The sequence below is a fragment of the Coregonus clupeaformis genome, chromosome 24 (assembly GCF_020615455.1).
Source record: "Coregonus clupeaformis isolate EN_2021a chromosome 24, ASM2061545v1, whole genome shotgun sequence".
Classification (NCBI taxonomy): domain Eukaryota; kingdom Metazoa; phylum Chordata; class Actinopteri; order Salmoniformes; family Salmonidae; genus Coregonus; species Coregonus clupeaformis.
Window position 1 is genome coordinate 2,890,848 of NC_059215.1, and position 23,209 is coordinate 2,914,056.

At 42.5% G+C, this 23,209-nt stretch overlaps 1 protein-coding gene across 1 annotated transcript; it reads right to left on the minus strand.

The window, feature by feature from the left end:
• Positions 1-6,159: 6,159 nt before the first annotated feature.
• LOC121537335 (smoothelin-like protein 2) lies at positions 6,160-23,154 on the minus strand. The gene is made up of 10 exons (XM_045206835.1): positions 22,405-23,154; positions 15,535-15,610; positions 13,470-13,646; positions 13,115-13,309; positions 12,820-12,891; positions 12,228-12,563; positions 9,541-9,691; positions 8,274-8,388; positions 7,806-7,957; positions 6,160-6,862 (listed from the first exon to the last, which is right to left on the minus strand). Exons 1-10 carry the CDS (start codon positions 22,903-22,905, stop codon positions 6,736-6,738), a joined length of 1,902 nt encoding a protein of 633 aa, XP_045062770.1. The 5' UTR covers positions 22,906-23,154; the 3' UTR covers positions 6,160-6,735.
• Between the last annotated feature and the right edge of the window lie 55 nt (positions 23,155-23,209).

Here is a 23,209-nt window from a genome sequence, read left to right on the forward strand (position 1 = left end):
GAATTATACCACTGATCAGCCTGGAACAGAGATTTATTGACAGCCTGGAAATCTACCACAGAACCACAGATAGGGGGAGAGCACAGATCTGAGTGTGAAATCAGTTCCATTGGCCGGGAATCGAACCCAGACCTCCCTGCCTCTACAGGTTTGCGCTGGGCACAGGTTTGTGGAGGCTGTAACTATGGAGTGAGATTTCTTTATTTATTCTGTAAATGTGTCAACCACGATCCATGTGTATATTCAACAAAACTCACAAATAAAACTATGATCTGTGAATATGTAAAAATATTTCAAATTAAACCATACTCAGTGAATATGTAAAAAATATTTCACAAATATTCACCATAAATCACAAATAAATATATGATCTGTAAATATATTCAATATACCTCATAAATAAAACAAAAATGTTAACAAGTGTAAAACGATTTGTGAGCAAATGTTCAGAAATCCCTAACATTTACAACTGTGGAAAGTGCATTTGCACAATCAAAAAGTGCTTCTGGATCTGTATTCTGTGATTACAGAATTGAGATGTTTTTTTCTGCCTGTTGATGTATTACAATCCACAAATGTGGCTTCAGATAAGAGTCGGCTATCAATTCAATTTCAATTTAAGGGGCTTTATTGGCATGGGCAACATATGTTTACATTGCCAAAGCAAGTGAAATAGATAATAAACAAAAGTGAAATAAACAATAAAAAAGTAACAGTAAACATTACACTCACAAAAATTCCAAAAGAATAAAGACATTTCAAATGTCATATTATGTCTATATACAGTGTTGTAATGATGTGCAAATAGTTAAAGTACAAAATGGAAAATAAATAAACATAAATATAGGTTGTATTTACAATGGTGTTTGTTCTTCACTGATTGCTCTTTACTTGTGGCAACAGGTCACAAATCTTGCTGCTGTGACTGCACACTGTGGTATTTCACCCAGTAGATATGGGAGTTTATCAAAATTGGATTTGTTTTCGAATTCTTTGTGGGTCTGTGTAATCTGAGAGAAATATGTACAGTTGAAGTCGGATGTTTACATACACTTAGGTTGGAGTCATTAAAACTTGTTTTTCAACCACTCCACACATTTCTTGTGAACAAACTACAGTTTTGGCAAGTCAGTTAGGACATCTACTTTGTGCATGACACAAGTAATTTTTCCAACAATTGTTTACAGACAGATTATTTCACTTATAATTCACTGTATCACAATTCCAGGGGGTCAGAAGTTTACATACACTAAGTTGACTGTGCCTTTAAACAGCTTGGAAAATTCCAGAAAATTGTGTCATGGCTTTAGAAGCTTCTGATAGACTAATTAACATAATTTGAGTCAATTGGAGGTGTACCTGTAGACCTCCACAAGTCTGGTTCATCCTTGGGAGCAATTTCCAAACGCCTGAAGGTACCACATTCATCCGTACAAACAATAGTACGCAAGTATAAACACCATGGGACCACGCAGCTGTCATACCGCTCAGGAAGGAGACGCGTTCTGTCTCCTAGAGATGAACGTACTTTGGTGCAAAAAGTGCAAATCAATCCCAGAACAACAGCAAAGGACCTTGTGAAGATGCTGGAGGAAACAGGTACAAAAGTATCTATATCCACAGTAAAACGAGTTGTATATCAACATAACCTCCATTTATTAGCTTTCTATCTAGAAGAAGAAAGAACAACTTCATGAAAAGTTAGTATAATGTTTATTTATTCAACAAAATATGTTAAAATTTTCAACAAACTTTCATATGAATGCTAAATTCGACCATTGGGCATGCAACGTGGTGTGCTTTCAATATCAACCCACTAGCCAAGCTAGCTAGCTAACTAGCTAACTTTGGACACTATCGATAGCTAGTAGACAATATACAGTGCATTCGGAAAGTATTCAGACCCCTTGACTTTTTCCACATTTTGTTACGTTACAGCCTTATTCTAAAATGGATTAAATATCTTTTCCCCCTCATTAATCTATACACAATACCCCATATTGACAAAGGAAAAACACGTTTAAAACCCCCCGGAAATATCACATTTAAATATGTATTCAGACCCTTTACTCAGTACTTTGTTGAAGCACCTTTGGCAGTGATTACAGCCTCAAGTCTTCTTAGGAATGATGCTACAAGCTTGGCACACCTGTATTTGGGGAGTTTCTCCCATTCTTCTCAGCAGATACTCTCAAGCTCTTTCAGGTTGGATGGGGAGCGTCGCAGCACAGCCATTTTCAGGTCTCTCCAGAGATATTAGATCGGGTTCAAGTCCAGGCTGTGGCTGGGCCACTCAAGGACATTCAGAGACTTGTCCCGAAGCCACACCTGCATTGTCTTGGCTGTGTGCTTAGGGTCGTTGTCCTGTTGGAAGAGGAACCTTCGCCCCAGTCTGAGGTCCTGAGTGCTCTGGAGGGGTTTTCATCAAGGATCTCTCTGTACTTTGCTCCGTTAATCTTTCTCTCAATCCTGACTATTCTCCCAGTCCCTGCTGCTGAATAACATCCCCACAGCATGATGCTGCCACCACCATGCTTCACCGTAGGGATGGTACCAGGTTTCCTCCAGACGTGACGCTTGGCATTCAGGCCAAAGAGTTCAATCTTGGTTTCATCAGACCAGAGAATCTTGTTTCTCATGGTCTGAGAGTCTTTAGGTGCCTTTTGGCAAACTCCAAGCGGGCTGTCATGTGACTTTTACTGAGGAGTGGCTTCCGTCTGGCCACTCTACCATAAAGGCCTGATTGGTGGAGTGCTGCAGAGATGGTTGTCCTTCTGGAAGGTTCTCCCATCTCCACAGAGGAACTCTGGAGCTCTGTCAGCGTGACCATCGGGTTCTTGGTCACCTCAATGACCAAGGCCCTTCTCCCCCGATCGCTCAGTTTGGCCGGGTGGCCAGCACTAGGAAGAGTCTCATTTGTTCCAAACATCTTCCATTTAAGAATGATGGAGGCCACTTTGTTCTTGGGGACCTTCAATGCTGTCATTATGGGGTATTGTGTGTAGATTGAGGAGGAATAAATTGTATTTAATCCATTTTAGAATAAGGCTGTAACATAACAACATGTGGAAAAAGGGAATGGGTCTGAATACTTTCCAAATGCACTGTACATCGTCAGCTGTTTAGACGAACAACCAAAGTTAAACTTACCAGTTACTTGTTAATTTAGGAATGTGTCAATTTCTATGAACCGCTCTATTAGTTAGCAGTTGTGTGAATAGGACGCCAACATTCAAATAATGATTGAAATATTTTCATTAAAAACGTTATGTTGATGAATTTATTTATACTATTTCATCCTTCCACAAGATATAGTCCCGACACAAATCTAGGGTTGCTACCCAAGCCGGCTGGTCGTTCATTCTATCTGTTCGGTTGCCAGAGACGCCACCCAGTCGTTCAGTCTTTTTGTTCTGTATCTATGGACAGAACAAGGGTCGTTCTAAATGTTCCATTGCCATACTGGCTGGCAATGTTCTTATCCCTTGCTTGCTAGCTAGCCAACTACGCTAACTTACAGTCACGTCAAACAGTGCAGACAGAATAACAATAGTAGCTGCCTTTGCATTTGTTTAAGCTGTTTTCTAGTGACATTTATTTGGATACATCCATAACAATGAGCTAATGAGGCGTGATTTCGCCTGGCATAGAAAATGTGCTCTCTTGTCAGGACACTGTTGTTCAGAGGAGCTAGCCAACAACACAGCTAACACAATCCCACCTCCCTTAGGCTCCCTGCCTTCACCTCCTCAACAGCAACCTGTAGCTAGCTGTTCAGGGGTATAGCCTCGCCATTTCTTGGGCCTTTCCCTTTCCAGACATTTCCTCTCAAAATCAAATGAAATAACTTTTTTTTGTGTACATCCAACATCATTTATTAAGATAGTTCCAAGACAATGGACTCAAAAATGTGGATATCATTTCCATGTAATCCAACATAACGTTATTGCATATGCCATGGAAAGAACAAGTGTTCATAACTTTTTGTACACTCAGTGTATATAATGGACTGAGAGGACAGATGTGAGTTGTTGAAATTTCTTTTTTATATTAATATTGTTGCTTTATAATTTACTAACGTTAAGTAGTTGATCAAATTATTCATCTTGTGTTATTTGAAGTTATAATATTAACCCTAATCATTCTCGTGCTTTGTTCATTAACATTATCTTCCTTCATCTCTCTCTTTGAACAGAATCCCCTCTGAAAATAAAGTTCCCTACTTTGTGTAACTCTTATATTTAACGGTATTTATTTATTTATCAAGACATTATCAATGGTGAGTGTGCAAAGTTAATTACTTGTGAGTTCATCAATAGTTAATTCAATCAATAGTACATTTTTTGCAACATCACTGCGAGTCGTCATGTCTCTCAAAAGCCGTGACAGCCACAGTTTACTTGTGAAGCTAACGTTAGTGCCGCCCTAAAACCCGCCAGCATGATCATTACACAGATGCACCTTGTGCTAGGGACAATAAAAGGCCACTAAAATGTGTAGTTTTGTCACACAACACAATGCCACAGATATCTCAAGTTATGGGAGCGTGCAATTGGCATGCTGACTGCAGGAATGTCCACCAGAGCTGTTGCCAGAGAATTTAATGTTCATTTCTCTACCATAAGCCACCTCCGTCGTTTTACAGAATTTGGCAGTATATCCAACCGGCCTCACAACCGTAGACCACGTGTAAACACGCCAGCCCAGGACCTCCACATCCGGCTTCTTCACCTGCGAGATCGTCTGAGACCAGCCACCCGGACAGCTGATGAAACTGTGGGTTTGCACAACTGAAGAATTTCTGCACAAACTGTCAGAAACCGTCTCAGGGAAACTCATCTGTGTGCTCGTCATCCTCACCAGGGTCTTGACCTGACTGCAGTTCGTCGTCGTAACAGTTTTCAGTTGGCAAATGCTCACCTTCGATGGCCACTGTCACGCGGGAGAAGTGTGCTCTTCACGGATAAATCCCAGTTTCAACTGTATGGGGCAGATGGCACACAGCGTGTATGGCGTCATGTGGGCGAGCGGTTTGCTGATATCAATGTAGTGAACAGAGTGCCCCATGGTGGTGGTGGGGTTATGGTATGGGCAGGAATAAGCTACGGACAACGAACACAATTGCATTTTATCGATAGCAATTTGAATGCACTGAGATAACATGATGAGATCCTGAGGCCCATTGTCGTGCCATTCATCCGCTGCCATCACCTCATGTTTCAGCATGATAATGCATGGCCCCATATCGCAAGGATCTGTACACAATTCCTTGAAGCTGAAAATGGCCCAGTTCTTCCATGGCCTGCATACTCACCAGACATGTCACCCATTGAGCATGTTTGGGATGCTCTGGATCGACGTTTACGCCAGCATGTTCCAGTTCCAGCCAATATCCAGCAACTTCATACAGCCATTGAAAAGTGGGACAACATTCCACAGGCCACAATTAACAGCCTGATTAACTATACGTGAAGGAGATGTGTTGTGCTGCATGAGACAAATGGTGGTCACACCAGATACTGACTGGTTTTCTGATGCACACCCTCCCTTTTTTTAAAGGTATCTGTGACCAACAGATGCATATCTGTATTCCCAGCCGTGAAATCCATAGATTAAGGCCTAATGAATTTATTTCAATTGTCTGATTTCCTTATAAGAACTGTAACTTAGTAAAATCTTTGAAATTGTTTTATATTTTTGTTCAGTGTATATTTGAACCTATATTCACATAGGAATGATCAATGTAATTCATTTCTACACAACACGATAGTAGTAGTCACCAACTCAGATCTGGTACCTATTTTACATCGTTGGTCTCGGTTCGCATTGGTGGGTGTGTATGGACCATCCTTTGAGAGGTGTAGGCTATGTCAAGAGGTCTGAATGTTTATGCCACAGAAGATGTGCCTGTAACCAAAGAGTCGATGGTTTAAGGCCAATTGTAGCTGGTTTCCTTTCCAGGAGATAACAACAACATACCCTTAAACTAATTCAGACAGATAAATAAAAATAAACAATAGTGTACATTATTACATTCACTATTATAATAATAGTTTAAATAAAGGCTCATCCATTACTTTTGATTGAAATTCAATACAAATTGTAGATACAGCTATTCATTTGTAACACTGACAATCTGACTTTTTATTACACAAAAAACAGATGCCTTTTAAACAACAATATACTGTACTGTATGACTGTAAATCCTTGAGTCCAATGGCATCAGCAGAAGACCCAACAGATTCAAGATCAGTGCTTACAATTAACAAGTTGCTCCTGCCAACTTTCTTTGCATTTACACTTCTTTCATTTTAATTTTCTTCCCACTTTCTTTGCAATTTGTATTAAATTATGTATTTCAGGTGTTTTGCTAGCTTCATGCTTGACAAAGACTATTTTATAGATCTTGTTCCATTTATTTTATGATCTGCGTCCATATTACACCACTAGAAAATAACCAGCAGGTGGCTCTCTGAGTCAAAAAACATATTTGTACAACTACAATCTTTTCCCCAATTCACTACCTCTATTTTCTAAATGAGGCAAAATAAACGCCCCCAAACCATATGCACAGCACATTATTACATGACCAGAAGAATTCAAATAGAATTCTACAGGCACAATCGTCATATACAGTTATCAAGATTTGAACAAAGTAGGGAGTAGTGCTTTGGTTTGCTGACGACATGAGTCAGTGTAGCTGGTGATAGGGGTGGTCGCCTCTGTATGGGAGTGTCATTCAAACTTCTTGAGGTGGTTGTAGAGGGACTGAACGTAGGTGAAAATACACTTGGGGTCTGGTTTGCTACCCATCGCCATCATATCCTCGACCTCTATGAGACGCACACAGTCGGCTTGCTCCCTGAGAGAGACAGAAGGAGAGGAAAAAAATATGAACCACAAGATTTAAAAATAAGGTTTCCAATAGATCTATATTATAATACCGTAAGCCACAGAGTTGTCCCAGGATCTCACACGCGCACTATTCTGCACTGGAATTGCGTTCCCATGAAAAACTAGACAGATAACTAACAACGGAGTCTTCAAAAACTTCCAAGGCGTGACTTTTCTTGAACGAATGTATTGAAAACGTTTATGTTGTGAAACTGCAAAATACATAAAATAATATACTTTAGTATCCAATTCACATTGACATTGTGTAGCTGTACATTATACATTTCAAGTTGAAGTTGTATAAATACAAAGCAAGTGCCAAGGTACCATGTATCTGACATGACGACAAACCAGATAGATAATTACCATATGAGTAGCAACTAGCCAACTCCCTTCATTACTCTAATAATGTGCAAACACCTCTGTACAATAACAAAGCATATTACACTAGAAACAGTAACAAACTATAGTATGTTTTACAATTCGCTTACATGACGCACGAGCAAACTAATACAGTTGACCCCATCCATGAAAGTCAATGCAATTGGCGTGAGTAAATGTAACCAACTAACATTGATAAGTAGCAATTCTATCAATAACAATATTATCATCACTAGCAATATGCTTGAATTGAACTTACAAATAAATATTTTCCGAGGCTGAAGCATGACAAGAAATAGTTGCACAGAAACAACTGTACCGTAGCATTGTTTCTAGCTGCTTGTCTGCGTGCAGAATGACTACTCTACTTCCGTTTTTTGTGCATTCTTCTAAGTACCAGAAAGCTCCACTAGGGGACGATAAACACCATGGAACACAATGAAAGTCACTCTTAACCACTATAATAAAATAATATGTTACCTTCTAACAGGATGGCAGCCACACACACACACACACACACACACACTTACTCTGCTGTGGTGAAGGCCATTTCAAAGTTGTGTTTGCGATTGGCAGGGTTCAGTGTGTTGTAGTCAAACACCAGCGGGAAAAAGGAGTGGACCAGGGCAGCGAAGGTCATCCCATCACACCAGCTGGATGAGAAGTTCTGGATGTCTATGTTCTGGTGGAGAGAATGGTAGGAGCCAAATGCAGTGTTATTTCCATGGAAAACCAGTTAAAACTTGAGTATTCCTATACATTGACTAACTAAGGGCCATATTTGATGGTAAATCCTCTATTAACATAAATGCATGATTAACACACATGGTCCAATTACGAACAAAATGGTATGAGAATATGGAGCCTCCTATGCTGTCTAAAGTCCTGGCAAGGACTGGGATGGACTAATCGCTGGAAACCAGAACCAAATCTCACGTTTGCTAGCTAACATTTATATCACATTGTGAACAGTCACAAGGGACTAGGGCCGGACTCACCTGGTAGCCAATGGTTTTGGAGCGGCACCACTCCAGGAGCATTGCCTTGATGTTGCTAGCGCTGTTGAAACTCTGGGTGCGCTGCAGTCTGGGCTTGGAGCCTGCAGCCTTGGACCTGCAGAGTGGAACATAGAGGTGTTCAGTTGTTTGTGGCTGTGTAGCTCAGTTGGTAAGAACATAGTGCTAGCAACATCAAGGTCATGGGTTCATGTATGCACTCACTGTGCTGTAAGTTGCTTTGTTTGCTTTGTTTGCTAAGTGACATATAAACAGGAACCAACTGTCTGACATCACACAATAGCTAGGTTTCCATGCAATCGGCGACAGACTTTCATGCAAATATTCTAAAATCCGCATTAAGAAAATATGCGCATTTTCCCACCAATGGTGTTTCCACGAAATGGATTTGTTGTGGATGATGTAGTGCACACAAAATGTACTTTTTCGCTTAAGTTTTCATGTACCGAATAAAAATCTAAAGTTCAATGTGTTTCCATCACATTTTTTAGTCTACCGATAGTTTTGTCAAAAAAACTGTTGCATTAAATAGCAAATATGCCTACTCAGGTCTAGCTAACAGCTGGCAGATACAGTGTGGGTAGGCTGTGCGGGTAGGCTAGTCTACATGATGAGATTATTATGGATAAATCCGAGAATATTTTTCATTGTCAAACGGCAGTCAAGCATCGATCATCATGTCACCAGAATAAGACCCTCAATACTTATTGGAAAGGAGCATCAAGCTCATCACCGTGCACTTTCACCACCCTGTGAAGTTCATCATAACTTACTTCATCTGTAGCCTAATAAACTGCATGGTTTCCCGAGTCATAGTGGAAGGACCACACACCATATAATTGTGTGACTACAAGTTTACTTTGATATGATGGTTATTATATCAATATTTGCGCATAAAGGAGTTCCCACCGCCATTTCTCGCATATTTAATTTTACAGACACAAAATCATCCCACCATGTCGAACAAACAAATTATCTGTCGGCATTTATAAAATTGTACCGAAACTTCCTGTTTCCATCACAGCTGTAGTGATTTTTTTTTTAATGGTATTACTTTACTCGCATAAAAACTGTGGATGGAAACATGGTTAATGACAGTGATAATATACATGTAGTAAAGGGTTGGGGAACATATAACTAGGCTTCAGCAACTAGGCTTTAGCAATTACCCAATAGGGAGTAATAGTTAGCTAAGGTGGGCAAGAGAGACAATGGGTGAAGTCAGGGTGACTGACTGTGCCTACTGTACCTGTCACACTCGTAGGCCAAACTCTCAAACAGAGACCGTTTGCCCTGCATCCCGAGGTTGCGAGGCAGCGTTTGTGACCTCTGCAGCTTCCGCTCCCCACCGCCCCCAAACTTGTCCAGACCACCAAGCTTGTTCGGACTGTCAAACTTATCTGGACCGCCAGGGAAGAGAGGACAATGCTAACCTGACAATGGAGAAAAGACTAGGAGAGGCAAAGGCGGACAGCACAACACACAATGAAGACCAGAAGACTACTATGCTATGCCTACAGACCAGTTCCTACTTTCACCTGTGGTTGCTGGGAAGCTCATGCTACGGGTAAGACTCGGGCTCGCTGCCTTAACTGCATTCGGTGTTCCTCAAGGTTCCGTTTTAGGACCACTATTGTTTTCACTATATATTTTACCTCTTGGGGATGTTATTCGAAAACATAATGTTAACTTTCACTGCTATGCGGATGACACACAGCTGTACATTTCAATGAAACATGGTGAAGCCCCAAAATTGCCCTCGCTAGAAGCCTGTGTTTCAGACATAAGGAAGTGGATGGCTGAAAACTTTCTACTTTTAAACTCGGACAAAACAGAGATGCTTGTTCTAGGTCCCAAGAAACAAAGAGATCTTCTGTTAAATCTGACAATTCATCTTGATGGTTGTAAAGTCGTCTCAAATAAAACTGTGAAGGACCTCGGCGTTACTCTTGACCCTGATCTCTCTTTTGACGAACATATCAAGACTGTTTCAAGGACAGCTTTTTTCCATCTACGTAACATTGCAAAAATCAGAAATTTTCTGTCCAAAAATGATGCAGAAAAATTAATCCATGCATTTGTTACTTCTAGGTTAGACTACTGCAATGCTCTACTTTCCGGCTACCCGGATAAAGCACTAAATAAACTTCAGTTAGTGCTAAATACGGCTGCTAGAATCCTGACTAGAACCAAGAAATTTGATCATATTACTCCAGTGCTAGCTTCCCTACACTGGCTTCCTGTTAAGGCAAGGGCTGATTTCAAGGTTTTACTGTTAACCTATAAAGTGTTACATGGGCTTGCTCCTACCTATCTTTCCGAGTTGGTCCTGCCGTACATACCAATACGTACGCTACGGTCACAAGACGCAGGCCTCCTAATTGTCCCTAGAATGTCTAAGCAAACAGCGGGAGGCAGGGCTTTCTCCTATAGATCTCCATTTTTATGGAACAGTCTGCCTACCCATGTGAGAGACGCAGACTCGGTCTCAACCTTTAAGTCTTTACTGAAGACTTATCTCTTCAATAGGTCATATGATTGAGTGTAGTCTGGCCCAGGAGTGTGAAGGTGAACGGAAAGGCTCTGGAGCAACGAACAGCCCTTGCTGTCTCTGCCAGGCCGGTTCCCCTCTCTACACTGGGGTTCTCTGCCTCTAACCCTGTTACAGGGGCTGAGTCACTGGCTTGCTGGTGCTCTTTCATGCCGTCCCTAGGAGGGGTGCGTCACTTGAGTGGGTTGAGTTACTGACGTGATCTTCCTGTCTGGGTTGGCGCCCCCCTTGGTTTGTGCTGTGGTGGAGACCTCTGTGGGCTATACTCGGCCTTGTCTCAGGATTGTAAGTTGGTGGTTGAGGATATCCCTCTAGTGGTGCGGGGGCTGTGCTTTGGCAGAGTGGGTGGGGTTATATCCTTCCTGTTTGGCCCTGTCCGGGGTTTCTTCGGATGGGGCCACAGTGTCTCCGGACCGCTCCTGTCTCAGCCTCCAGTATTTATGCTGCAGTAGTTTATGTGTCGGGGGGCTGGGGTTAGTTGGTTATACCTGGAGTACTTCTCCTGTCTTATTCAGTGTCCTGTGTGAATTTAAGTATGCTCTCTCTAATTCTCTCGTTCTCTCTTTCTCTCTGAGAACCTGAGCCCTAGGACCATACGTCAGGACTACCGGGCATGCTGACACCTTGCTGTCCCCAGTCCGCCTGGCCTTGCTGCTATTCCAGTTTCAACTGTTCTGCCTGCGGTTACGAAACCCCTACCTGTCCCAGACCTGCTGTTTTCAACTCTTAATGATCGGCTATGAAAAGCCAACTGAGAGACCTGAGCCCTAGGACCATACGTCGGGACTACCGGCCGTGGTGACTCCTTGCTGTCCCCAGTCCGCCTGGCCTTGCTGCTATTCCAGTTTCAACTGTTCTGCCTGCGGTTATGGAACCCCTACCTGTCCCAGACCTGCTGTTTTCAACTCTTAATGATCGGCTATGAAAAGCCAACTGAGATCTATTCCTGATTATTATTTGACCATGCTTGTCACTTATGAACATTTTTGAACATCTTGGCATGGTTCTGTTATAATCTCCACCCGGCACAGCCAGAAGAGGACTGGCCACCCCTCATAGCCTGGTTCCTCTCTAGGTTTCTTCCTAGGTTTTGGCCTTTCTAGGGAGTTTTTCCTAGCCACCGTGCTTCTACACCTGCATTACTAGCTGTTTGGGGTTTTAGGCTGGGTTTCTGTACAGCACTTCGAGATATTAGCTGATGTACGAAGGGCTATATAAAATAAAATTGATTGATTGATTGATGTACTACTGTAAAAGAAGGAAGGGAAAAAAACTGAAATAGAACTAGAGGTCAGACAAAGAAATGGGAAAGAACAAAGTCAGAAACGGAAAAGATGAAACAGATAGTAGTGAGAGAGGAGTTATTGTGTCCCTGTGGTACTCACCACGTTCACTACGTTTGAAAGGAAATTCTCCTGATGCTTTGGGTGTGGTCTCCTCAAATACGGATTGACTAGGTGTTTTGGGTGCAGGAGATGGAGTGGCTGCAGGAGACTGAGTTTGGGCAGCAGAAGACTGATATGGGGCAGCAGGGGCCCAAGATGGGGTGGCAGGGGACTGAGTTGGGGCTGGTGCAGTTGGTACCTCAGGGCTAGTTTTGGTCAAGGCACTGACAGGGGCATAGGGCGGGGCCAGAGATACAGGGGTGGGGTGCTCTTGCTGAGCTCCATGACTGCTGACTGGTGACCTCACTTCCTGATGTTGTCCTGACGAACTCTCTGCTTTGATGAGAATAGACAGAAGAGGAGAAAAGGTTAGCTGTTAAGGTTTAGCTTGAATGCAACATTTTATTTGGACTAGAGGGTGACATCAGATCGGATGGACAGTGTCAACCAGACCTGGGTTCAAACAGTATTCCTTTTCTTTCAAAAGCTTTATCTGTACTATTTGAACCCGAACAGGTGTCAACGAGAGTGGATGACAGACACATACAATGTTACACAATCTAGGCCTACTGCAAGCAAAATGAATATGTACCTGGTCCTTGTAATAGGCCTGGAAGTGTAAATGTACGCATTGGCACAGGGGTCTCTCTCTTTAATGCTGGTGCTGAAACAACCAAGACAAGTCAACAAAGTCAGCCATGGATATGTTCCTTAATTTAACTTTAGATTCGTCAGAGTACATCTTAAAGGGATAGTTAATTCAAAAATAAATACAAAATACCAAATTACCCAGAGGAGCTGCATACAAGTTAAGGAAACAAATATGTAATTTGGGTGAACTATCCCTTTAAGAATAGAGAACTGAGTCCGGTCCATGTTCTACTCACTAGGACTAAACAGAGCAACAAGTGCTGTTTTGGGAGTGGTGACGTCTGCTATTGGGTAGGTAGGATACTTTGGTGTTAAAGCAGGAGACTTTTGGGCCAAAGCAGGAGATTGTGCTGGCGGTTTGGGGCTAGTTGGGGAGTCCGTTTTGGTCATGGCAGTGCAGGGAAGATGTGGCTTGCCGAATGACGAGTCCTCTGATTTGTTAGGAGTGTACATACAGTAAAAGGAGGAAAGGTGAGAGTCAAAGAAGGAATATAAATATGTAAAAGATGACTTACAAAATTGTCCACAGCCTGCTAACAAGGTAAGGAAACAAATATGTTACATATATTATATTACAGGTATTTTACTCACCAGATTTATACAAATAATCCGGTATTGCTTTGGGTGAGGTGACATCTTCTAATGAATGACCAGCAGACTTGAGTTCCTCTGAGGCTCGTCTGGGGCCAGTTGGTGACTCGGGACTAGTCCTGGTCATGGCACTGACAGGGAGATGTGGCTTGTGCTTCTCTGCTGCCTGACCGCTGACTGATTGGGAGATAGCAGACACCAATGAGGAAAGTGTGTGTGTGTGTTTGTCAGACCTGGGTTCAAATACTGTTTCAAATATCTCAATTACTTTTACATACGGTACCAGTCAAAAGTTTGGACACACCTACTCATTCAAGGGTTTTTCTTTATTTTTTACTACTTTCTACATTGTAGAATAATAGTGAAGACATCAACATGATGAAATAACACATATGGAATCATGTAGTAACCAAAAACGTGTTAAACAAATCAAAGTATATATATATTTTTTAATTCTTCAAAGTAGCCACCCTTTGCCTTGATGACAGCTTTGCACACTCTTGGCATTCTCTCAACCAGCTTCATGAGGTAGTCACCTGGAATCCATTTCAATTAACATGTGTGCCTTGTTAAAAGTTAATTTGTGGAATTTCTTTCCTTCTTAATGCGTTTGAGCCAATCAGTTGTGTTGTGACAAGGTAGGGTTGGTATACAGAAGATAGCCCTATTTGGTAAAAAAACAAGTCCATATTATGTCAAGAACAGCTCAAATAAGCAAAGAGAAATGACAGTCCATCATTACTTTAAGACATGAAGGTCAGTCAATACGGAACATTTCAAGAACTTTGAAAGTTTCTTCAAGTGCAGTCGCAAAAACCATCAAGCGCTATGATGAAACTGGCTCTCATGAGGACCGCCTCAGGAAAGGAAGAACCAGAGTTACCTCTGCTGCAGAGGATAAGTTCATTAGAGTTACCAGCCTCTGAAATTGCAGCCCAAATAAATGCTTCACAGAGTTCAAGTAACAGACACATCTCAACATCAACTGTTCGGAGGAGACTGCGTGAATCAGGCCTTCATGGTCAAATTGCTGCAAAGAAACCACTACTAAAGGACACCAATAATAAGAAGAGACTTGCTTGGGCCAAGAAACATGAGCAATGGACATTAGACTGGTGGAAATCTGAGTCCAAATTTTAACCAGCATGGCTACCACAGCATTCTGCAGCGATACGCCATCCCATCTGGTTTGCGCTTAGCGGGACTATCATTTGTTTTACAACAGGACAATGACCCAACACACCTCCAGGCTGTTTAAGGGCTAATTGACCAAGAAGGAGAGTGATGGAGTGCTGCATCAGATGACCTGGCCTCCACAAATCACCCGACCTCAACCCAATTGAAATGGTTTGGGATGAGTTGGACCACAGAGTGAAGGAAAAGCAGCTAACAGGTGCTCAGCATATGTGGGAACAAGACTGTTGGAAAAGCATTCCATGTGAAGCTGGTTGAGAGAATGCCAAGAGTGTGCAAAGTTGTCATCAAGGCAAAGGGTGGCTACTTTGAAGAATCTAAAATCTAAAATCTATTTTGATTTGTTTAACACTTTTGGTTACTACATGATTCCATATGTGCTATTTCATAGTTTTGATGTCTTCACTATTATTCTACAATGTAGAAAATAGTAAAAATAAAGAAAAACCCTTGAATGATTAGGTGTGTCCAAACGTTTGACTGGTACTGCACATTCAAAGTAAGTATTCAGATATATTTTATTTGAAAAGACAAGTAGTTGAATATTTTAATGTATTTGGAAATACACTTGGAAAGTATTTGAAAATACTCAAATACACTCCAATGCATTTAACCCAGGTATTTTAAAATAGTATTTGAAATAAGTATTTGAAAACACTCAACTACAATTTGGTAGACTTTTTGGTTTTTACAATTAACCATTCAAATACTCAAATAAAAATACTTGTTTTGGGCTGTGTATTTGAAAATACTTGTGTGATGTGTGTGTGAGTAAATTCCATAATAGAACATAGCCCATTGTTTTCTAACTTCTTGAATAATAACTTCATATTTTTCAACTGAATTGACCACAACCCTGGTGTGTCCATACCTTGCTCTTTGTCATTTCCATTCTCCAACACAGCATCAACATTTTTCTCTTCCATTTTGTCAACAACCTTATGCCCCTATATGAGAGAAACAGAACACACTTAACTAAGGTACCCATTACTACACTAGAGGCAATCTAAAATAGCATACCATAAAACAAACCCGTACAATAAATGTAAGTTTAAACAGAAACAATAATCAAATCAAGCTTTATTTATACAGCACATTTCAGCCATGGTATGCAACGCAATGTGCTTCACAGGAAAAAAACTAACAATAAAAACAAACAATAAAAACTTAAATATTTACTACACAACAAACATAAGTGGATAAAAATGGAAAAAATGAGAATAAAAACTGACTGACTAAAAAGCACCCTAAGGAAAAGCAAAACTAAGATCTCTTTTAAAAATGTCCACAGTTTTGGCCCCCCTCAGGTTCTCTGGCAGGCTATTCCAGAGGCTGGGGGCATAGTAACTAAAGGCTGCCTCTCCATGCCTCTTGGTCCTAGGCTTTGGGATAGTTAAAAGGCCAGTGCCAGAGGACCTGAGGGACCTACTTGGTACATACCTTAAAAGCATGTCTGATATGTATTGTGGTGCACAATCGTGGATTGATTTAAAAACCAATAGAAGAATCTTAAAATTAATTCTAAAACTCACAGGCAGCCAGTGCAGAGACCTTAAAACCGGTGTAATGTGTGATCTCCGTCTGGTCTTGGTCAGTACCCGTGCTGCAGCATTCTGTATGTGTTGCAGTTGACCAATGGATTTCTTGGGTAGACCAGACAGGAGAGCATTACAGTAGTCAAGCCTGCTTGTAATAAAAGCATGGATGAGTCTCTGTATCAGCATGAAAGAGAAACGGCCGCACCTTGGCAATGATCCTCAGGTGGTAAAAAGCTATTTTGGTTACATTCGTAATGTGAGATTAGAAATTGAGTTCAGAATCTAAAATAACACCTAGGTTTTTTACCTGGTGTTTTATCTTTATTGCCCATGAATTAAAATGTGCGGCCAGATCCTCTCTCTGTGCTTTGACTCCAACAATAAGTACCTCGGTCTTGTCTTGATTTAGTTTGAGGAAGTTGTCAGGCATCTAAATATATAAATCATTGATACAGTCTAATCATTTATCCGTGGTGCTAAAATCCTCTGGTTCACAAAAATGTAAAGTTGTGTATTGTCTGCGTAGCAGTGAAAATCAATGCTGTGCTTTCTGATAATGCTGCCAAGGGGTAACATATATAAACTGAACAGTACCGGACCCAAAATCGAACCTTGTGGAATACCACATGTGGTATGTATTTTCTCTGAGTTATGTTCACCAAGGGTGACAAAAAAACTATTGAAAGGTTAAATAGGTCCTAAACCAATTTAGAACTGGACGGAGAGGCCAACCCACCTCTCCAGTCTGTCCAGAAGGACATCATGGTCAATAGTGTTGAATGCAGCACTTAAATCCAAGAGTACAAGGACAGAGAGCTGTTATAAATGATGTGGGCGCGGCTCACGGCCCTGTTCAAAATGTTATGATTTTTGCTAATTGGCTGCTGAACCATTTCACAGACACCCGCCCAAAATGGGCCATTGTGTCAGAACTGCCTGGGCCGGTTTCCGGTCCCAGTCCACCCCTGAGTTACATCCATCCAGAAAGAAGAATCTGATGGTTCCAGGAATCCTCCATCCAAAACCATTCCATTCTTTATCTGAGTTTTCCTTGATTTGTGTTTGGGATCAGTGCAGGCGTCTGTCTTATCACTTGTTCACTCTTAAGAGGAGATCCTGATAAAGGTTCTCAGCTCAGCTGACTGCCTCTGTATCTAAGTACATGTCTGTGCTTGCCTCTCTCTCTCTCTCTCTCTCTCTCTCTCTCTCTCTCTCTCTCTCTCTCTCTCTCTCTCTCTCTCTCTCTCTCTCTCTCTCTCTCTCTCTCTCTCTCTCTCTCTCTCTCTCTCTCTCTCTCTCTCTCTCTCTCTCTCTCTCTCTCTCTCTCTCTCTCTCTCTCTCTCTCTCTCTCTCTCTCTCTCTCTCTCTCTCTCTCTCAAATGCTCTCAGAGGAACAAGAAAAATCTGGAAATTCTTTCAAACGTGTTTGAATTTAATAACAGCAGCGCAACAACGACCATAATGTCTTTATGACATGGCCGTTATTACGGCTGCAGTACCAAGCCCATATTTTATTTATCTTTATTTAACTAGGCAAGTCAGTTAAGAACAAATTCTTTTTTACACTGATGGCCTACACCGGCCAAACCCGGACGACGCTGGGCCAATTGTGCCGCCCTATGGGACTCCCAATCACGGCCGGTTGTGATACAGCCTGGAATCGAACCAGGGGGTCTGTAGTGACGCCTCAAGCACTGAGATGCAGTGCCTTAGACCGCTGCGCCACTCGGGAGCCCCAGGGACCTGAACTGGTGAGACCATTGGTGTTAGCCATAGATCCACCATGGTAAGACTGTGTGTGTGTGTGTTCAAGTGCAGCACTACCCTCGTGATAGACAGCCTCTGGCCGGTCTCTGAGCCTAGTGCAGCTAGCCCAAACACCCCATCCCAGAAGGAATGGCCAGTTTATCAAAGACCAAACCAAATGGAATCTGCTACAGGCCCAAAATGTCACCAGGAGCATAGCCTTAGAATCTAGCATAGCCTTAAACGGCCAGATGAGCAAATTGAAAACATGGTCCAACTTGTGGAAACGAACGAAAGAGCAGCTTTAGATCTTTTCAACCCCCCAAAGACAAAAAACAGAGCCATTTTGACCCCCCTTGACAATAGCAAAATTTGACATTTGGTCTGGGAATAGTATTATTCCTACTGGTCTTTGGGTCTCCATAAGTCCCCATTGTGACTCTGGTCTTTAGTGGCACTGGGGCTCAAAGCGTGGGTCTAACTGACAGGTGTGGCGAGACCAGGCTTAAGTCCTGAAGCTATTTTAGATTTGTAATCAGTCCCCCACTCCTCTTACAGCCTAACATAGCCCCAAACGGGGACTTTTGAGATCAGGGAGTTAGTAGTGGGATAGCCAAACAGTTCTAATGCTATCATTCAGTGCCAGAACTCCGTACTTCAGAGCCTGCTGGACTGGCAGTCGCTCCCGCTATCCGCCCATGGCTTTCCTGACTGGCTGTGTCTACCAGCGATAGAGCCACGATGAGAGCCCAGTCAAGTCATCAACTCATAGCAGAGGGACAGCAGAGGGATTAGCAGTAGCAATGATCTGTGTGCGCAGCTCACATACATACTGTATAACTGTCGCTCTCGATCTGTCTCACCCTGTCTGCTTCTTCATTTATCTCTTTATCCCACACCCTCTCTCCGAATATCTTTTACCTATAGTCGCTCTCTCCCTCTCTCAGAAACACGCCAACAGGGCCTCCCGAGTGGCGCAGTAGTCTAAGGCACTGCATCGCAGTGCTAGCTGTGCCACTAGAGATCCTGGTTCGAGTCCAGGCTCTGTCGCAGCCGGCCGCGACCGGGAGACCCATGGGGCGGCGCACAATTGGCCCAGCGTCATCCAGGTTAGGGGAGGGTTTGGCCGGCAGGGATGTTCTTGTCCCATCGCGCACTAGCGACTCCTGTGGCGGGCCGGGCGCAGTGCACGCTGACACGGTCGCCAGGTGTACAGTGTTTCCTCCGACACATTGGTGTGGCTGGCTTCCGGGTTAAGCGGGCATTGTGTCAAGAAGCAGTGTGGCTCGGTTGGGTTGTGTTTCGGAGGACGCACGGCTCTCGACCTTCATCTCTCCCTGTACGGGAGTGGCAGCGATGGGACAAGACCGTAACTACCAATTGGATACCACGACATTGGGGAGAAAAAGGGGTAAAAAAATACAATTAAAAGAAACACGCCAACACACATACAGATAAATGGACAAATAAAATGTGCACAAACAGAGTCAAACACAGTCACACACACACACACATTTTAACATGTTATTTAGATCTACAAGGAAGTATAGGGTTAGGGTTTCAAGATGCACTGTCAACTGTAGGACCTTATATAGACAGGTGTGTGCCTTTCCAAATCATGTCCAATCAATTTAATTTACCACAGGTGGACTCCAATCAAGTTGTAGAAACATCAAGGATGATCAATGAAAACAGGATGCACCTGAGCTCAATTTTGAGTCTCATAGCAAAGGGTCTGAATACTTTATTTTAAATACTTTTGCAAAAATGTCTAAAAGACTGTTTTTGCTTTGTCATTATGGGGTATTGTATGTAGATTGATGAGGAAAACAATTTATTTAATCAATTTTAGAATATGGCTGTAACGTAACAAAATGTGGAAAAAGTGAAGCGGTCTGAATACTTTCCGAATGCTGACATTTCAGCAAACCTTATGTAGTGGCAATCTCAGACCTTCACCTCCATCCGACTCTCCAACCATGACAAAACTACACAGGTGACTGTGGTGAAGTCACCTGTGTACAACTTTGTTAACCCGTAACAAGGCTGGCGTAAACACTCATCAACCTCACTATACGAGCATTATGGGAAATATATGGAGAGTGATGAGGGAGCTGGGAAAGGTGGAGTTGGGTTCCTGCTATGTCTGTCTCTTCTTCCAGCCTTTCTCCCTGCTCCCCCCCTCTCTTTTTCTATACATCCAGAGTTGCAACATGACGTCAGTTACGGGAAGTTACGTTAGCTGGGTATTTGTGGTGATATTAAAATGTATCCTGAACCAAGACTAGAAAATACACTTTCAGGTGAGACGCACTCACCCAAACAGCCCCAATCCAAACGTCCAGGACCAGGGCCATCAATCAGGCCTGCCCTGCCAAAAATACATGTGCCCTTTTGGGAGGACAGGAGGAGCGGAGAGAGGGCAATGGATGAGTATAAAAACACACAGACATAAATCAATATTTGGATTCAATGAGAGATTAGAAGTAGTGTACGTACGCGCGTCCAGTTAGTTTAAGGCACAGGATACGAAAAGTACACTTAAAAATTGCCATGAAAGAAAAATAGATACCTGTACAATAAATAATAAAACTGTGAGAGCATTCAACAGTGTACGAGTATCTTCTTTTAATGGGAGGTACCCAATGACAGACAGTGAGAGGCGCTCTGGATGTCACGCTCATGGCCCAACTGGAAGAACCCCCTGCTGAGATGCTACATTGAATGTAATAATAATAATAATAATAATATGCCATTTAGCAGACGCTTTTATCCAAAGCGACTTACAGTCGTGCGTGCATACATTTTTGTGTATGGGTGGTCCCGGGGATCGAACCCACTACCTTGGCGTTACAAGCGCCGTGCTCTACCAGCTGAGCTACAGAGGACCACAATGTGTAGGGTTTGGGTGGCAAAAATGTGTGTGTGAGTGTGTGCGTTATTTAAATACTTATTTTCTGTGTATTTGAGTATATTCAAATAATGTGGCCCGAATCAACTACTTCTATTGGAAGGATTTAAAAGTATTTTCATATAATTTCCTATAATTAGCCTACTCTTTGAAATTATTTTCAAATACTTCTTTCCAAATACATTATTTCAAATACCAAACCGACCTGGGTTAAATTTATAGGAGTGTATTTGAGTCAGTGTATTTGATTATTTTCAAATACATGCCAATACTTTCCAAGTGTATTTCCAAATACATTCCAATATTCTACTTAACTACTTGTCAAATAAAAAATATCTAAATACTTACTTACCCTAAACAGTATTTGAACCCAGGTCTGGTGTGTATGTGTATATTCATGAACGTGTGTGTATACATAGACTGCTTGAATTAGTTGTTCTTTGGAGTGTCTCCAAATGCGAAAAGTGACATGATATATAAGGTCATTCAGGTAGAGTTACACGCAGCTTAACAGTGTCTAATTGGGGGTTCACATCGAAGCTGTAAAACCTATTGTTATTCTTAGATGATTTTTCCCTTGACATGGTCAAATAACTCAAGCCTAGATTGGTAACTATTTTTTAAAACTAGAAGCACGGATTGGCCTATAGGTGGCGTGTTATAAGCATTCTCACTTAAACCCTCAAATCCGTCACGTTGTTTGACCTAGAGACTTGAAGCTTTGTATGTAGGTGTCGTTCCTCATGCTGAACAAATGGTATGGTGGTTCCTTGTATCATACAACACCATTTTCAGTCACCTTTTTGGCCCATGGTGATAGCTCACTTTCCAAAAATAACAAAAATGGTCTAAGTGGCTAAAATACTACTAGAGCAATAACTATTGATCAAGTGGACTTTGTCTCATGTAAATTAATGTTAGATAAGATTAAAATTACACAGACAAACAATGTCAACTATTGTGATTAGTATATCTGTATAATCACATATTGTTGCCCTATTATGTGGTCTGAACGTAGTGAAAAGTGAATATTATATTCTGTAAAATGAGAAACCGGAAGTCCTGCCACTTGCACAGTCAGTGTATTACAGCTGTGAAAGTGTTTTGAAGTATTTTGGAACGCTAATGTGGAGTGTACCAATTGAGATTTCAAATCAACATGGTAATGCTTTCACTGATTGCACATAAAGGAAGATAATTCCTACATGATAGAGTGCTTGCTTTGTTATCCAACTGATCTTGTGTCCTTTTGGTCATCCTGTGAACCCCGTTCATTGCTGCTAACAGCTATATTTCATTAGTACCGCACTAAGCCTGGAGCTTTTGAGTGAATGACCAGGAGCACACACAGCACTTTCCCCACTGAGAGACAACAGATTTACAACATAGCACTGTCTCAATCTTTCTTTCTCACGCGCACACACTCTCGCACACACTCAAGAGCGAGCGAGGCTTTCAGTTCTCCCAGATGACATTCCCTTGCATTCTACCAAACGATACTAAAATGGGACAATATCTTCTCCAGTAACAATACAGTAATACTCACATTAGCCATGCTGCTGTTCCCCATCGGCTCCCTGCTGGAGAGATGGGCTGATGTAGAACTAGAGGCACCAGAACCAAGATCAGAAAATCCAGACTCTGACAGTCCAGAGGGGACTGTGGTGGAGGGGCTCCCCTGGCTTCTGTTCACCGTCCCCTGGGACGAAGTCATGGGGATCCGTCCCCTACTGTCCCTCTCCTCCAGGGCGCTCCTGTCCACCCCTCTTCCTGTCAGACCCTCCACCAGGCGGGCCAGCACCTCCAGCTGGCTCCGGAGCTGCAGGTTATCCTGCATCAGCCACTGCACAGCCTCGGCCAGGGGTCCCTGGGCCCAGCACACCTCGTCCACCCGCCGCTCCACGCCCCGCTTGAAGGCGCTCACGTTCACATGCACCTCGTGCACCGCCACCGCCAGTGTGGATTCGAAGTGGCCCAGCGCCTCGCACACCGTCTTGTCACACACATTGTCCCCAGCAGCCAGCACAGGTGTAGGAGCAGTGTCCATGTCCCAACTAGCAACAGTAACCCCCAGGTTAGAGTAAATGGAGTGGTGGATAGCTTTAATGGACAGTGGCGCCAGCTCTACTGTTCTTTCCTCCTCTTCTCCTTCTCTCCCACGGTTTCTCCTGCCTGGGCTGCTGAAAGGAGGTGATGAAGGGAGGGATAGATAGGTCTCCCTCTTTCTCTGCTATTTAGTCCACAGAGAGGTCTTAGAAGGGGGGAGTTTTAGGTGTTCTATAACCGTTTCCCAGTACAGTTAAAAGGGTTTTAAAGGAGGACTGTGCTGGAAGATCGATTCCTAAGCAGCC